The 17,039-nt window shown below is 51.3% G+C and overlaps 4 protein-coding genes across 4 annotated transcripts; 1 reads left to right on the forward strand and 3 right to left on the reverse strand.

Moving 5' to 3' along the window:
- Positions 1–219: 219 nt before the first annotated feature.
- Positions 220–1,724, reverse strand: SMAC4_04477 (uncharacterized protein). Its single transcript, XM_003343770.2, has 3 exons — positions 1,501–1,724; positions 873–1,323; positions 220–784 (listed from the first exon to the last, which is right to left on the reverse strand). Exons 1-3 carry the CDS (start codon positions 1,597–1,599, stop codon positions 567–569), a joined length of 768 nt encoding a protein of 255 aa, XP_003343818.1. The 5' UTR covers positions 1,600–1,724; the 3' UTR covers positions 220–566.
- Positions 1,725–1,890: 166 nt separating this feature from the next.
- SMAC4_04478 (uncharacterized protein) lies at positions 1,891–4,451 on the reverse strand (the record flags this gene model as incomplete). Its single annotated transcript, XM_003343771.2, has 2 exons — positions 1,891–3,983; positions 4,201–4,451. 2 exons carry the CDS (start codon positions 4,449–4,451, stop codon positions 2,531–2,533), a joined length of 1,704 nt encoding a protein of 567 aa, XP_003343819.1. The 3' UTR covers positions 1,891–2,530.
- Positions 4,452–8,505: 4,054 nt separating this feature from the next.
- SMAC4_04479 (uncharacterized protein) lies at positions 8,506–11,316 on the forward strand. Its single transcript, XM_024655544.2, has 5 exons — positions 8,506–9,901; positions 9,962–10,032; positions 10,095–10,117; positions 10,182–10,442; positions 10,505–11,316. Exons 1-5 carry the CDS (start codon positions 9,688–9,690, stop codon positions 11,001–11,003), a joined length of 1,068 nt encoding a protein of 355 aa, XP_024511420.1. The 5' UTR covers positions 8,506–9,687; the 3' UTR covers positions 11,004–11,316.
- A 3,336-nt stretch (positions 11,317–14,652) lies between these two features.
- On the reverse strand, positions 14,653–16,682 carry SMAC4_04480 (uncharacterized protein; the record flags this gene model as incomplete). Its single annotated transcript, XM_003343773.3, has 1 exon — positions 14,653–16,682. The coding sequence occupies one exon, from the start codon at positions 16,680–16,682 to the stop codon at positions 14,811–14,813; it is 1,872 nt and encodes a 623-aa protein (XP_003343821.3). The 3' UTR covers positions 14,653–14,810.
- Positions 16,683–17,039: the final 357 nt, after the last annotated feature.

Consider the following 17,039-nt stretch of genomic DNA (forward strand, 5'->3'; position numbering starts at 1 on the left):
GCAGACGGGAGGCAAAGCAAAAGGCAAGTGGGGCCAGATCCCGCATTTGCCTTAGGTAAGCGAGCAGGGTAGGTGCAAGCACGGAACGCACAGGCGCGCTGGCCTTTAGACGTTCCAGGCCTTCACCATTGCCATGTTCGCTGTTATTGGCTACACGTGACTGCTATAATTGAACATCTTCCGTCTCAACTTTCAACTGTCTTCATCTTATAACAGAATTTCGATCATTTAATGCTCATTCAATTTACTGACTGATATTCCGCTAACTCGAGATATGAGGCCGCAAGCGCGCAGGGCATTAATCGTGGCAGTCACATCTCAGTGTAGTCCAAATCACCAAACACCATCATGGAGGAGGCCCAGGTGCTACTAGCAATCGCCCACCAGCTCACCAGTAACCACTTACCACCTCGAGCCACCTAACTCGCCATGTCAAACCTAAACCTTGGACCGAAACCTTTCTCACAGAAAAGAACTCGTCAGTTTCGACATTCATTGCCTGTCTCGCTATCTGATGCACAACTCATAGCTCGTTTCCCATCATTTGCTTTCTGCTTTCCCCAAACTTACTTCTTCGCATCCTCAGCCATGCCCTTCTGGACCCACGCCCTAGAAGCCGCCGACTTGGCCTCGAGCTCCTCCTCGCTCAACTTGTTGTTCTCCAGCGCCGAGTGCTTGCTGGGCACATGTCTGCCCTTTTCGACGCCGGGGCGTTCGAGGAGTCTGTTGAGCCAGGCGTTGAGGTTGGGGAACTGGGCCTCGAAGTCCTTGATGCCGCACCAGCCTGCAAGATACCATAGTTTTTAGCAATCGTGACACCCGTAACATGTGATACACCCAAGCAACAAGGCAGAGAAGAGAATAAGACTTACCATGAGCAGCAACCCACCCCCAGCACGAGAAATCCGCAATAGTCGGCCTATCGCCCACAAGATAGCCCGTCCCGTTCTTCTTCAACTGCCCATCCATAACCCTGTACAGCCTCCTCGTCTCGTTCTGGTACCGATCGATGCCATACTGGATCTTCTCCGGCGCGTACCGAGTGAAGTGGTTAGCCTGCCCCTGCATGGGACCCAAACCGCCCATCTGCCAGAACAGCCAGCTCTGGGTCTGGTAGTACTCCTTGCTGCCCTGCGGGTACGAGACCTTTTGATCCTTGTCGTAGCGTTCGACCAAGTACTGCATGATGGCTCCCGACTCGAACAGGGAGATGGGCGTGCCGTCCTCGAGCTTGTCGGTCAGAGCGGGAATGCGGCCGTTGGGGTTGATTTCAAGGAACCAGGGCTCTTTCTGGACGTCTTTGGAGATGTCGATTGCGGTTACCTGGGAGGAGTGTTAGTGAGGTTTGAAAAGAGAGATGAAGAGAGAGTAAAGAGAGAATAAAGAGAGAGTGAAGAAAGGGTGAGGAGGTGAAGAGGATCTGAAAAGAGAGGTGAAGAGCGTAGTGAGATGTATGAATTGGTTCATCGGCAACACTTTGCAAGTTCATATAGTAAGTACCTTATAAGGAACACCAAGCTCCTCAAGAAGAATAGAGATCTTGATGCCATTGGGAGTCTGGGCAGTGTAGAGGTGGATGTCTGAGTTCTGGGACGCCATTGTGTCTGATGTTTTCTGTCTTTGTTGCTTGACTGGGTATTCGGACGGTTTAGTATGAATTTGAGATATGAAGCCGCTCCGTGGGGTTCATATGTCTTTTTCAAAAGCCGATGAGGGGAGCTCGGTCTAAAGTGTGCTTAGAAATACAACTACACTTGCAGTTGTTGATATCGCCGTGTCGGTGATTGGTGGACACCGAAGCTTCGGCAATTGTGGAAGTGATACTGTTAATGCAGTAACAGCCGAGGAGGGAAGGTGCAGGTTTCTCCAATATGTGACTAGTGCGGGGTACGATAGCATGAGACGTGTGGGGTATCGGTATATCGCATCATCGACTTGGATGACGGCATCAGCCAAGCTGTGTTCCCTTCAGTTCTTTTGGAAGCTTCTTTCCTTAACAATCGTACCAAACATGCAACCACGATGGGCATCATGTGCTTTCCTCACTAGATTTTCGAATGGTTACACTTGAATTGCGAGCAACACAAATCTCGCTGGCCCGCAGAACATGGGGCTTAAGACGGAAGACCAATTGTTGAACCAGGGCACGTACTCGATATTCGCTTCCTCTCAAGAAAATTATATACAAGAAAATGACATACGGACATGATGTGTTCGTCGTAGCGAGCGTGCGCACCATAGTGTAGGTAGGTAACGAAGCCTAGTAGCTTCTTCTCTTCTCATCAACCATTAACCCTTACAAAACATCACAACATTGTTTCTCCCCCCTCCTCAACACCCCCTTTCGTTTACCCAAACGACATGGCGGTGACAAAACAGGCCATTAACACATGGGTAGTAGTAGGTAAGCAAAAAGGGAGGTGGGAAGAAAAAATAAAGACTAAGGAATTAGGTTCTAATAAACATAACCAAGGCTAATAACATCAGGTTTCCAAACCGCTCAACAAACGACACTGCTTAATTTGATGATTTAAGCAGACTTGCACATGCGACCATCGTTGGCAATGGTCCAGGCCTCGCTACCGACAGCGGCAGTGGCGTAGAAGAAGTTCTTGGGGTCGTACTTCTCCTTGATGCACGTAAGGTTGCTGTACTTGCTGCCGAAGAACTGGTGCTGGAAGTCGGGCTGCTGGAAGTTTGCCTCGTTCATGTAGGCGCCGGAGCCCGGGGTGGCCTCCTCAATGGCGGGCATGATGACATCGGTCATGAGGTGCTGGTTCTCCAGCATCTTGTCCCAGTCTTGGGGCTCGAACGACCAAGGAGTGGTAAGGGTGGCGTGCACGAGGGCCTTGCGCCAGGCTGGAAGGACGGCGTTCTGATCGTTCTGGCCAAACTTGGAGACATCGGTACCGACACCGATGAAGGTGACGCCGGACTCGGCGATGAAGCGGGCGGTCTTGGCGAAGGCAGTGGCGTTGTTCTTGACGGTGTCGACGGGGATGAGACGGCCGCCGTACTGGGCAATGCCGACCTGGATGTTGCCGGTGGGGAGAGGGCCGAAGTACTTGTCGTAGTGGTCATAGTAGGTCTCCGTCTCGGTGTAGCCGGCAGTGTACTTGATGCCCATGGTATCAAGAGTCTTGAGGTAGGGAGCCATGATGTCCTTAACCTCCTCCTCGGATTTGCCGTAGGCAGTCATGGGGGAGATCATAAAGAAGGTGCTGGTGAAATAGTAGACAACCATGGTACCGGCGGCAACCATATCGGGGAGGGCAGAGTGGAAAGCATCGATGGCAGCATAGAACTTCTCGGTAGGGTTCTCAGCAGAGAAGAAGGAGAGGGTAGCGCCACCAACCTTAGCATCGGGGAAGGTCTTGATGGTCATGCTGATAACGACACCATAGTTACCGGCGCCACCACCGGAGAGAGCCCAGTAGAGGTCAGTGTTCTGGGTGCGAGAAGCCTTGACGAAACGGCCATCAGCAGTGACGACCTCCCATTCAAGGGTGTTGTCAGCAGACAGACCGAAGCTGGTGCTGAGAGCCGAGTGACCACCACCCTGAGTATAGCCACCAGAGATACCGACAGTAGGGCACTCGCCGCCAACGACGACCTGACCCTTGGGCTTGCCCGCAGCGAGAACCTCATAACCCTGGATACCGGCACCAAGCTTGACGGCAGGACCAGAGTAGTACTTGTCATTCCAGGTCTTGAAGTCAATCTCCTTCAAGTTATGGGTCCAGACAGAGAGGGCACCGGCACCGGTGGAACGGCCAAGGTAGTCATGGCCGGTGTTGCGGATGACGAAGCGGATGTTGTGATTGTGGGCAAAGTTGACGGCGGCGGCCACATCGGCAGCCGTCCGGACATCGACGGCGTACCTCACGTAGTTGCCCAGGGTGCAGGGCTTGTCCTTAGAAGTGAAGGGGTCGCAGCTCTGGTTGGCAAAGAATGGGGCCATGATAGAAGCCGAGTCAACCATGCTTGTGTGGGGGACATGGTTAGTTAGTGATCGACATTACATGCCTGCGAATTGGGTATGTGACAATGCAAAAATTGCCAAACAGGAAGGAGCAAGGGCCCAGGGGTCTCGCATGTAAACCACGCAAGGGATAACATGATGATCACCGCCAAAAGATCATGACAGCTTACACGCAGAGGGAAAGATAAGACACGAAGAGTAAGAGAAAAAGAACTCACTGAGTATCGGGAGTCTGCCACGAAGACTGGAGGCTGGAGCACTTTGCGCTGTCGTACTTGTCGCCATGGCATGCCTCAGCGAGGGGCACGGTAGCGATCAGTCTGCCAAAGACGGTCTCGTTGAGCTTGTTCCATTCCTGTGTCGAAGGCCAGCAAGCATCGCCGGGGAAGCATTTGCAAGTCGAGCCAATGGCGGTGGCCAGGGCACCGACGGAGAAAAGGCCGGAAGAGAGAAGAGTCGAAACCTTCATGGTGATGGTTTCTCTGGAGACGTCTAGGAGGTATTGGCTGGACTGAGAAGCGAGGCTCGAAAGTGAGCGGCGACCTGAACGCTTCTGCTGAAGTTCTGACGAGGTCGAGGGAGCGTGGGGAGAGGAGGTTGAAGATCTCCAAGAACGACTACCTTGGCGATGATGTATTCATGGTGGCAGCCGACATGCTTTGTTCAAGTATGATTCCATGCCCCGGCGCTGGCGTGGTCTGCCACGCGAAGACTGCTCTCCCGAACCCACCCTGGAGGAGAGAAACGCAGGCGAGACCCTTCAGGGACTCGTAGGGTCCCCTGCTTATGCAGCTAGAGGGCCCAAGGTGACCCCTCTGGCTGGGCCCAAGATGGGGGCATGGCACCATTATTCCACGGTCCCACCATACCCAAGGCCAAGACGAAGTGCTTTCTTCTTCGGTGCAGAGTGCCTTACAAATTCATGTTGGGGTCGGTTTTTAGGTTATCGTGCCAGCCACGCGCGACATGGTTAACCTCGTGAGAAGTGGCTCTCAGTTGCGGACACGGCGGAGAATAGATGCAGACCGGCTGCTGGAGCACTCAGTCTGATGATCCTTTTTCCGTGGACGTTTTGTTATCAAGAATCAAGATGCTCATCAAGGTGTCTGTCTCTGCAAATCAGAATTTTCCCAGGCTGGCAGGTTGAGCATGGCAAAACCTGGGGATCGGATCGTTTGAAGAGGGTTGCCAGCATCCGTCTCTCGGGACGATGCTCATCCTCATCTACAGGGACGGCGGTCAGTGGCGACCAGCCGTTGATATTCGGTTGCTAGGATGGTGTGCATACGTCGAGCGGTGGTATCCGTGCCGATATCCATATCCAACATCATATGGCCTGAGTAGTGTCTAGGACAGCGGTCTTAAAGTCATTGTTGAAAATGAGGCCTTCAGTAGTCGAGATGATGAAGTGGATGACCAAGGATGGGGGTATCTGGGTAGCGTACGTACATACATAGTAAACTACACTACAGCGGAGGTGGGCCTGACGGCAGTTTGCGGACAGCTTCCACTTGACATTGGGCTAGAGACTCTCCGAAGCTGTGGGCAATGAATGGGGCAATGTCGGCTGCGAGTCGGCCGCTTGGTCGGGAAGAGGTAGGAATGGAAGCCTTGGCTGACACTCCAGTCTCAGACTGTGAACCATGATACTCCATGATACTGTATTCTATGGCGTTACTTGGAAGCATCTTAGCCTCCCGGGGAGGACTGAAGGAATCTGAAGCGTAGACGGAAGCAGTGTGGTTGATTGGGATGCAGTCGATGACATGTCGAGACTAGCGGGGCATCTTCACCTCGGCTTTGACTTTCAGGCGTTGGCACCGGCGTCGGTGTTTGGCTGAGTGTTCTTGCCAAACTGTCTCACCCACAACAGTGTTCAAGTTGTGGAAAGCGAGAAAAACCCGAGGAGGGGATGAACAGTGCAGTGTGGTGCAGTTGCTCCTGTCGGGAAATTCATGTACCTGCAGCACGATGTTACCTGCAGTATCGCGCCTTTTAGGTGCCCCACATTTTAAAACGGGCTCATGCATGCCCTGCAAGAAAAGACTGAAAGATTCATCTATGCTTTCTCTGTTCGATCCGAAAACATGTCTTCTCTTCATCTGACCCTGAGGCCATAATACTGCCCTTGCACTCTTTCATCGCATTTATTTTTCATCCGATCGATAGGCGATCGACAACTGCTCGTTACCTTGTTGATTGTTCGCAGCTGACACAGTGTTGTTGACAAAGAAACGGTGGTTTTCCTTCAGCGCAAAACCCTGTTGACCCCGCGCTCTGCTCCGCGTTTTTACCAGCTGAGCGCTTGCGTTCTCTCCTCGGCTTTCCCATTTATTTCAGCCGAATTCAAGCGAAAGCCAAATCACTTTGCGATGCTGAGCCAATGGCCAGCCATTCCTGGCCGCGGCAAGCGATAGGGTGACGCGGGGCGTGCGCCATCATTGCTTTTCCAGCACTGCACCGTCAAAGCGCAAAAAACCACCAAATGCTTGGGATGGCGTTTCGGTGCAACCCGAACCAGCACATACCACGGTGCCGATGAACAACTGCCGTTGAGCCTCAACTCCCCGATTGCAACGACATGTCGACAAAAATATAACCAAGACAAGGTAGTAAAAGAGAAGAAGAACACGATGAAAACTCCCCATTCCACCATTGGGCGCAGACCAACACTAATACATTTTTTTTCTTCTTCACGAACCGGCCATTGCCGCCGCCTCCGCCGCCACTGCTGTGAGGCCGTACAAGTAGAGCTGTCGCCGTCAGGGGCTGCGTCCGCAAATGTCCGCAGGAAATCCCCAAGCAACACCGAGGTGGAGCCCCGGCTTCACCCCGTCCCCCACCGTCTTCCCTGCCGGGTACTACCTACCAGTAGCCCCGGAACAACCTCCACAAAAGCCCCCTTGCGAAAGATACCGGTCCACAGGTCCAGGGCTTTCTCACCGCTGATAGGGAGATTGCCCATCGCTTCAGAACTCCCATCATTTCGGATTTCCGTCCCCCCAACATCGTGTTTTTCACTGCTAGCTGTTTGAGGCAAGGCCTGAGGAGGACCAAAGACCGAGGTTGCCGAACACAGAAGGCATCTTGCACATCGCTCGACGAGAAAGGAGAGAGACCACCAGCAGCCCAAGTCAACGCCGACGATCTCGACCACAACGGGACAAACGACAAAAGTCACCAGCGCACCAAAGAATTATAAAGCATATCGTGTCCCATGTTGGTGCGTGGTGGACGGCGAATGAACATTCTGCCCTTCGGTAGCTGCCGATAGGTTGGCGTATTGAGGACACAACGTTGGCGACATTCGAACTACACTACCCTCCAATCTCCAGCAGATTCAGGTCTCATCTGCTGCCCAACCGATACAACACATGGGGAAAACAAGCATCAAGAAAGGGGAGCGCAACTTGGCCGAACTTGCTCCCCGGAGCACAGACGATCCGACACACAACCCAACGATCCCCTTGGCACCGGCGGCCTTCCTGTCTTGCCGGACAAATCCCCGGGTCCCCTAACCAGCTACCCATCGGCACTTGAAGACTGAGGACCTCTACGGCTACCACACTGCCAGACTGTTAGTGCTGTTACCCTTTGTGAAACTGCCCCTGAGCAGCGTCGCATTGCAGTGTCACGGTGACCTGGATGATTGCATTACCCTAAGCGATAGCTGAAATTGCCTACAAGTGTCTCACGGCAGATTCCTTCTTCGGCCTTTTCTTTCGATCCTTCTACGCCATAACTTGGTCAATCTGCTGGCGGCTTCCATTCCGTTCATGGTCGCCGACTGAGACATACATTACTACGCCGTGTCCTCTTCCTGTTTTTTCTTCTACTCTCCTTCACCTCCTCTTCATCCTCGGGTCGACTTCTTGAAAAAGGTCTAGCTCATGACGTGGACCCCGAGTGGGAGACTTTCAGTGAAGACTTTTTCCAAGTGTTCCTCCATCGCAGGTCCTCCCGTCCTCTTTACCTTGCATTGGCCTGCGGCACTTAATATCCCATGGTGTGGGTCACGGCATGGTCTTAAGTCTTGGGTAGGAAAATCGCTCCGGCATCCCATCATGGGCGTAGATAAGCTACTAGCTCTTCATGGAATAGCCTCGGCCGCTTTCTGACCCGTCCCTCGATTTCAATTCCTCATTCTTTGGATTCATCAACAATCATGAAGTGTCTGTGAGAACCCCGAAGAAGGCCATGGGCCATGACATTTGCGATCTACACTACGATAACTGTGGCGTCGAGACTCCTCCTTATTTTCTCTCATTTTGCACTACAGCGTATTTCTTTTCGCACAACCTGTGTGTTTCTCGCTTTAGCTTCTGCATCTACATCATTCATGTGGTTATTAGGTCTTGAAAACATGGCCCTTCACATCTTATAATCAGCTCAACAGGGCCGAGAGTGGGACGGAAACAGACAAATGACTCAGGTGATCCAGTTCGTAAACGGTTCATGCATTGCAAAGGACCTTGAAGGTTCGTTTCAACTTGGTCGGATCTGACTTGGCTGAGCAGATAGCAGTCTGCACTCCAACAAGGAAGATCCAGGTCAAATAGCACAAATGGCAAGAGGCGTTGCAGTTCATCCCTCGCCGGAGTTTCTAGCCAAAAGAACCCGTGCTTGGCTACTATAATGGATCCCGAAGGCCCCGTGGCATCACATGCGCTACATAATAGGACAGCTACCTTGACCAAAGGCAGTTTGACTGTTCACCTACCCCGCTATTCTAGGCCATAGCTTTGGAACCATCCGGGCTACCTACGTGCCGGAACGAGTTCGTCCTTCATTTTCGCTACTGTCTTGTCTTACCCTACAGATCATCAGGAACCGGAGCGCAAGCACCCAAGTTATCATCCAAGCGGGTTTCTCATATACCAAACCCACCACCAAGCCCGTCTCGTACACTACACCACGTGCAGGCTACGGTATTACGCCATACGGAAGGTCAATCTTCTTCTGCTGGACTCTCCTGTCCATCTCCGCTGCAGCCAAGCTGACGCCAGCTCCTGCACAGCAGCCTGAAAACGGACCTCCCGTACGGGTCCTTAACGTTAGCCATTATCATCCCCTGCAAGACAAGCGACATGCTGGTACAAGGCTGTTCCGCCCCCGCGCTGTTCCTTCGCTTCAACCTGGAGTTTCTGCATGTGATGTTACATGTAGACCCTCTCCGATCTCAAGTCGGCCCAGAGTACCCTTCCCTCACTCGCTCATCTTGTCAGCAACTAAGACCTGCCTCTACTGGACCTGTTCGACGGACCGACCCCTGGCCTGCCCTAGGTAGAATAGGGAGCTCAGACTGGGAACACTGAGCTTCAAGAGATTTTGGTGGTGGATTGGTGATGAAGGCCAAATCTCTTATGTAGTGACACTGCCCACTTACATGATCACCGTGTTTACATTCCGAAAAGAAATCCAGAATTGTATATTCACGGCAGGACCTTTGAGGTGGTTGATCCTCGCCCACCCTTCCGGTCATCAGTCTCAGTTCGGAGGAGCAAAACCACGGTGATCGCCATCAGATCTCGCTAGACGGGAGCGACACCTTCTCCACCCTCACTAAAAAGCCTGGTTACGTGCATTCGGCCACGCGCGCACAGAGCAGCATTCGATATATAATCCTGCTCTCCTCGCTTTCTGGTCCACATCTCGCTCCCGGTTTCCGGTGCGGCGTTGTCGTGAACCCCCGTCGTCCTGCCAAGATGGGTTGGACATACAACACCACAGATCCCGATGCGCCTACGATAGGCCATCAAATCACGAGCGTTGCCATCGCCCTTACCATTCTTTCCTTAATCACTGTGTGTCTGCGAACCTATGTGCGAGCAATTATGCTCAAGGCCATCGGGTTCGATGACTGGGTTATCATCCTGACATGGATCGCGGCGGCTGGTTTCGCGGTCGTGTCAATCGTTCGTAAGTGAAATTCAAAAACCACCAAGATTTCTCGTGTTTCGTTCTAACGGGTGAATACAGAAACGAAATGGGGCTTAGGATTGGTACATATGGATAATTTTCCAGAGCAAAATCTGTACAATTTCAATATTGTAAGTGCCTGCGGTTGTTAACATTGGACGGAAAACTGGGTAACTAACACTCCGGCTCGCAGCTTCAATATATCGGCGCCCCTTTGTTAGTTCAACCCCTTGCTTCCGGCCTATATCTGACGTCTCAGAGACACTGACCTTGGACACAGTTACATCTCGAGTATTTTCGGCTTCAAGCTCGCCTTGCTCACCTCATACCTTCGTTTTATCCCCAAGGGCATGTACCGGTACACTACCGTCGGCGTCATTATCTCCTGCCTCCTGTTTCATCTATCGTTCTTGCTGGTTCAGCTTAACCTTTGCCAACCCGTGGCACGACAATGGGACTCAAGCATCCCGGGCACATGTCTTAAAGGAGTGCCGTTCTATACTAGCATGGCGTCGCTAACTATCATTTTCGATGTCATCTCGTAAGTTGCATGTCCGAATTCTCGATCTCTCATCACGCGCTGACCCATGGGCCCTTGTACAGTATGCTTCTCCCATTCCCAGTTCTTCTCCAATCCCAAATCCAGACGCGGAAAAAGGTCGTCCTACTTGGAATGTTCGGACTCGGCCTCTTCATCACCATCATCCAGATTATCCGCATCCAGACCGTCAAGCGCCTCGCGAATCCAATCGACTCTGCTCCTTTAATCCTTTGGTCGACCGTCGAGAACAATCTCGGTATTATCGTCACGAACGTCCCGACTCTTGCGCCCTTAATCAAGTACTTCAACGAGCGATCGAGAGCAGGCGGCACCGGAAGCCGAACCCGTGGAACAGGATATCCGACCGAGATCGGGTCCCGCTACGCCCTGCAGACGTGGAGGACGGGCAAGAGCAAGGGATGCGAGAAGTTGGAGAGCATGAACGACATGGACGGCGGAAGCATCGAAGGCCATGCGAGCAAGGGCGCCAACAACAGCACCGAGTTTATTCTGGAGAGCGGTATCACGAAGAAGACCGAAGTGGTAATTACGCGAGAATAGGACATGGGTTATTTTTCTTTTGGTGGTTCAACAACAACAAGCGAATACAACAACAGAAAGCTACAAATTTTCGAAGAAGCAAGAACGATACGAGGACGATTCTAGACGTTACAATGTCTCCGGAACGTTTACAACATATTTTGGGGGGTTTTTCTGGATAACCGAACGAGCGATGCCCGGGGGGAATCAATGAGCATGAACGCTTTGCGACGATTAGAGAAGTGTACATTAGACCAGAACCAGTGATACCTCTTTTCCTTCTTGTCAACATTGTCAATAATGAATATCCATCTACCCCAAAGCCAAGTTTTACCCCTTTAGATCCGTTTTCTATTTAACTATTGACATCTTCAAGGTCTCTTTCCGATCACCATCCCAAGCCCCATCAACGCCCCTTCATTGTCTGAACAACACTCGGATACGATACCCATGGTGACACTAAGCTCACGGGGACAAGACGAGAACACTACGCCACGGGCGGTCCTTGAAACCTCGGCCTTTTTCTCATTTGGGATTGGAATCCCCTAAGAATCTTCCCCAGCAAGTCAACTGCCGTTTCAACGGCTTTTGAACGTACGATTTTTGCGTCAACCTCTTCTGAACAACGGATACGATACCCATGATCGATGGCCCTTACTTGGCTCACCGACAATACCACGCCACGCCATGGTACTTGGAAACCTCGGCTTTTTTTTCCAGCGTAGGATTGGAAGGGGTTCTAAAAGCGTTCCTTTCCAATCTCAAATTGCCGTGATCGAATGTTCGAACCGTACGATATTTTTGGGATCAAACGAGGTCTCAATAACAGCGGATGCCATACCCATGATGGCACTTACATTTACGGTGTAGCTCACCGACAAAATAACAAGCAATGTACGCTAGGGACGGTACCTGAAATCTCATTTTCTCCCGAGGGTAGCCTTGGAAGTTTCCAAAAAAACCTTCTAAACAGACCCTCAAGTGCCATGTTCAAATGTCCAATGTCCAAACGTACGATTTTTGTGTCAATCACCCCTTGCCAAGCTTCGAATGTCTAAACCTATTCCAGCTATGTACGACAACAAGCAGTCAACCAACAAAAGAAGTTCAATACTGTACAACCAACAGGAGCAATGGGAAGCATATCGCTTTTTCGTAATGAAGGATCATTAAGCCCCATGTACGCCAATGCGTAAGATTCGAATTGCTGCGGAGAGGCCGTTCGAGAAGAGAGAGATATGTGGTAGTCCCCTTACCCATGAACAACACTCATCATCGATTATCGATCGTCCCACCACTCATCGATATCATCCTCCAACACCCAACACCCATAGCCCATAGCCCATAACCCATCCTCTTTCGGGCATTAATCATGGATCATCTCCCGCCGTCATCAACGAAATTTCTTTTCACCTAGATTTGGCTCAATCCCTTTTCCCAGTCCTTTTTCAATCCATTCAGATGACGAGAACTTCAGTTCCTCGAGACGTCTTTTACCGTTTTACTGCGGAAGTAATTCCCATTCCCCACACCTTCAGTCACTCCATTAGCAATGCAACACCGTAATTTTGTCTAGACTCATTCGTCGAACTCGCCAAATCCTCAGCTGGGTGGATTTCCTTGCTGCAGCCTGCAAGTGTAGTGTACGGGGCGGGTCCCGCTCGTGCACGGCCCCGCGGCGGGCTTACGGCGAGGCTGTTCTGTCGTTTGTTACGGTGGATCCAGTCTGTGAATCAGAATGGGGGCATTCCGCCAGTAAAACTGTCCACTGTCACTGGCCGTTTCCGGTTATGTGTGCAAAGAGGAAACCGAACCGAACCGAACCGAACGGGACATGACAATTACACGGGGCCTCAGTGGTGGTGAAGTGGGTGAAGTGGGTAGGTAATTCCGGAGGTGATGCACCGACTCGGCAGGTACCTCTAGCAGCTCTAGGTAGTTTTGTTGAAGATGAAGACGAAGCTGAACGCTGAATAACACCAAACAATCAAACCGGTGTAGAGAAAACCATCCAGATAGCACATTGTTGCAGGTCGAATTTTTGATGAATTCTTGGAGCGTATCTGGAAGGAATCGTTAGTAAACCTTCCGTCTGTACAAACGTACGTTGTTTGATGAGGGAGTTGCGTTTCCCTCCTAGATGTCATCCTGACGAGCTTTTATAATGCCTTGTCTGCTTCCTTCCTTCCTTCCTTCCTTCCTTCCTCTCTCCACCAAGGTTACTTACAGTACACACGCGTAGAGGGAGGGACGTAAGAGGAAGAAAAAAAAAAACAGAAAGAAAAAACAGAAGAAAAAAAAGGACGGGGAACACTCGCGTAACCGAGCACGACCAGGTACTGTGTACTGTATAAGCAGACCCGCGAGAGTGAGACATGCGAGATAGGATCACGAAGGATCAACAAAGTGCAGCGTGCTGCGGGCTGCGGGAGAGCTGACAGGTACACTACAGGCAATGACAATCCCCCAGATTTTCTCGGAGTTTGCAGATTCGATCAACAGATTTCGATTTCGATTTCGGTTGACCTTGCACGCTTTGAAGATTTGAAGATCTGCTCTCGTGTGGGTGTCATTCCCAAAGTTGCAGGTGATCGACGGGTGTTTGTTAGAGTGGTATTGGAGACCATATAGACGGCTATATCGTCGGATGTTGCGTAAATCAGAGTATTTATCGACGACGTTGATATAGAAGTAGAGCAGTGTTCTTCCCATTCCTTTCGTACCTCAACACACATACTAAAACGGAAAGAACGTAGACCAACTGCCAACCAACACGAAACAACCAACCAACCACACCATCGGAAGCAGTTGTTGCCAGCAAAGTCATCACCATGAAGAAACCAAGAAACCAAGAAAAAAGCAAGAGAGAAAAGGCTACGATAAGAATACAACAGAAGCAGAAATAGAAACCACTGCACCGTCTCTTCTTCACTGCGTCCCCTTCGGCATTTACATGCAGTAGTCCGTCCCAATGCCGGTCCCAGTCCATCGGATCGGTATCTGACCCTGTTCGGTACCGTACATATTGGGCTATCGGCGAAACTGTGCATTCAGCCCACATTCAGCGAAGTGCCGAGCCGAGCCGAGGTGCACAGCACCACTTCGCTTCCCCATGTTCTAGAAAACGACCTGACTGAATACAAAATGGGATGGGTAGAGAAGTAAATAACCTTCTCAAAAATCGTAAGTTTTGCAAGATGACCGCGCGTTTGACGTTCGATGAGCTACGGTGAACAAGGCCCATGACACAGGGGGACAGGTTGATAAAAGGAGGAGCAGCCTTGAGCGGACAAAACTCCGTTCGACCCTAGCTCGCCTAGTCCCTGCCGTGAAATGGAGATGGAGATGGAACTTCCCGACTTACTTATTTACACAAACGAACGATCGCAAAAAATAATGGGATTGGGGACTGCACTGAGTGTCGACCGAAACCCAGGGCGGGCCCCGGGCCCCGGTGGATTCGCGCAGTAGAATCGTGGGGGCCCGAGGTTTTGCGAGGGACCGAGGGTAGGGGGTCTCGTTCGGCTCGGGGTGTGTAAGTGGATTAGTGGACCAATCATATCCGAAGGAAGACAGACATCTAACTACGTTTGGTAGTGATGCTCCGAGATTTCATTCTTTTCTTTCTTTCGTCAGTTTTCCTATCCTCTTTTCGATTCTGGCCTAATGGAGATGATGAGCTGAGAGAAGCCCTTCAAAGAAAGGCATGGAGGAGAGCGACCTCCGAGGGTAGTTTCTTTACATATTTCGGAGAGTCTCGGAGATATCTTCCGGCTCTTTAAAGAACATCTACTACCATGTGTCCCCTCGACGCAGATACATAGGAAATCACACTATAGTAACAATCCTCCGATCCCCCCCAAATAACCCCTTCAACGTCTCCCCTCTATCCAATTCTCCATCTTCAAGCTTCGAGGCCCCCTCAATTTGCGCAAAAGACATTCCAAACCCTATTCTTTCATATTTCCCCAGCTGGTTAGGAGAATGCCCCAACACAAGAAACGCAAAATTCGGCTCTGGCTTTCTCTCCGGCTCAGGCTCTTGAACTTCCGCGCCGTCAGCGTTATTACTACTGCCCTTGGCCTGCTCAGTCCAATACCCCAAAAGAAAAAGGTAGACAGGGCAATCGAGACCCTTTTCGGACTTGGGCCCGGGTAGTGATATGTGTGAGCGACGGATCGATCGATCCGTCGTCGTCGTCGTCATTTCCCCGTTTTTGCTCTCGCTCTCGCTCAAAACTGTTGCATCAAACTCTTCCAAGAACGTGTCCGCGAACATGTGTGCTTTCCCCCCATTGGGCAAGACTACCTGCTCCACGGTATAGAAACCGGGGAAGCGCTTGATGGTTAACTGTGCCTTTACGAGATGACCGCGAAGAGAAATCCACGCGCCGTTGTTAATCCGACCTAGAGGATTTTCACCTAGGACCTCAGAGTGAAAACCTTGAACGGTGCTGCATGGTCTCCATGTGCGGGATTGCTGCTGGAGATAAACACACTCCACAGACCCCTTTCTTATCGACGGCCAACAGAATGTAGGGGCTATGTATTGCGGTTGCGATGCAGTGTCACTGTCGTCGTCTAAGACGGTGTCAGATGAATGCACATGCGGCGGGTAGGCTTTCCATGCTAGCTCTTCGGGGAGATTGTTCACCCAGTGACCGCCGAGGTAGGGTGACTGGAGTATACTCTGAAATGAATGCGCTACTCCGGAGATGGCGGGGAGCTTGTCTTGGAGGTAGGTTAAAGACCGGCTGCTGTATTTTTTGACGATCTTGGCCCATTCGTAAGAAGCTTCACGGCGATTTAAAGTTGGGTTGACTGTGATAGTATCGCCGCGCTCACTGGAGTCCAACAAGTAGCCGCACTCGCAGGTGCTCAGTGACTGGCATGTCCATTGAAGCTCGTGCGTGGTGTAGGTTATGACTCTTCTCGATAGTATCTTCTCTTGCATTGTCCACCCGCGCGTGTTCAAGGGCAATCCATCAGCGACCATGAACATGCTGTGGAATGTGCTGTAGGGTATCACGCGAGCGGCAAGGATGGTCTTCTGCGGCTGTGATGACCGGTCATCCGAGTTGATACCGGCTTCCCATTCAGCTTGGTACGCATTCGTAGACCTCGCCGCCAGGTGCTGTCTTAACTCAAGAAAGCCCTCTGACGCAGCAGCAGCAGTTCCCGCAGCAACGGTAATATATGCGTTTTGGTAGACCGACGCCATTCGAGCAGATTCGAGCTCCCAGTCGGTTGATGAATCTTGAATAATGCACAGGGCATCAATCCACAGATAGCGCTCGCCCATGTTTCTAGTAACTGTGATGGCGTCTCGTATGGTGGGTGGGAGCTCGGATATATGGATGCCTTGTTTCATAGCTTCGTAGTTGGTCGATACCGTCGTCACACTCTGTCCTAGGCCCCAACAATAGCTAAGTGCTACGTAGGTGACACGAGGAGACCGAGGTAGTGATGAACTTTCCACAAGCCGTACATAGTCGGCGCCTGCTGACCCACCAATACCAACATCAATCATCCGAGTAGGTAGCTCTGATGACGAGGCCTTGCAACTTTGATGGTTGTTGTCACAATCCTCAAGCCGTGCCCGTATAAACTCAAACGCCCGAGTCGAAGACGGAGAGCAGCTGAGCTCACCACTTTGGGTGATCCCCGGCCAAGCAGGTAGGTGACCTAGCAGTAGTATCATTAGCGATCCTTTCTTGTGATAGATATTCCCTGTGTTTAAATCTCGACTAACCGATAGGAGTGTGAACCTGCAAAGATATCTCCGGCTCAGATTCCGACACCCGCTCAATCCGCACGCCGCCATTTGATAAGAGTTCCAGCCATATGAACAAGTTTCCATCAGCCTCCGGGCTTACGTCTGATATGGAATCCACAATGAACTTGCAGTAACGGCATCCATTCTCGGCCGAACCTTGATATTCCCTCAGAAACTTCCTTCTGTGTCTCCTTCCCTCCGTAAGGACTTCTCTCCCGTCGAATGGTTCGCCATCGTAATACTGAAGATTGAGGCAATGTTCGCACCTCATGTCGGCTTAAT

Source organism: Sordaria macrospora, chromosome 2, assembly GCF_033870435.1.
Source record: "Sordaria macrospora chromosome 2, complete sequence".
NCBI classification, from domain to species: domain Eukaryota; kingdom Fungi; phylum Ascomycota; class Sordariomycetes; order Sordariales; family Sordariaceae; genus Sordaria; species Sordaria macrospora.

Excerpts from the sequence above, each read along its gene's own strand:
- SMAC4_04479 (XM_024655544.2), top strand. The coding sequence starts at position 9,688 with ATGGGTTGGACATACAACACCACAGATCCCGATGCGCCTACGATAGGC. Across the intron at positions 10,118-10,181 it reads CAATATATCGGCGCCCCTTT|TTACATCTCGAGTATTTTCG; the intron begins GTTAGTTCAACC and ends CCTTGGACACAG. Across the intron at positions 10,443-10,504 it reads ATCATTTTCGATGTCATCTC|TATGCTTCTCCCATTCCCAG; the intron begins GTAAGTTGCATG and ends GCCCTTGTACAG.
- SMAC4_04477 (XM_003343770.2), bottom strand. The coding sequence starts at position 1,599 with ATGGCGTCCCAGAACTCAGACATCCACCTCTACACTGCCCAGACTCCC. Across the intron at positions 1,324-1,500 it reads AGCTTGGTGTTCCTTATAAG|GTAACCGCAATCGACATCTC; the intron begins GTACTTACTATA and ends CACTCCTCCCAG. Across the intron at positions 785-872 it reads GGGGTGGGTTGCTGCTCATG|GCTGGTGCGGCATCAAGGAC; the intron begins GTAAGTCTTATT and ends GGTATCTTGCAG.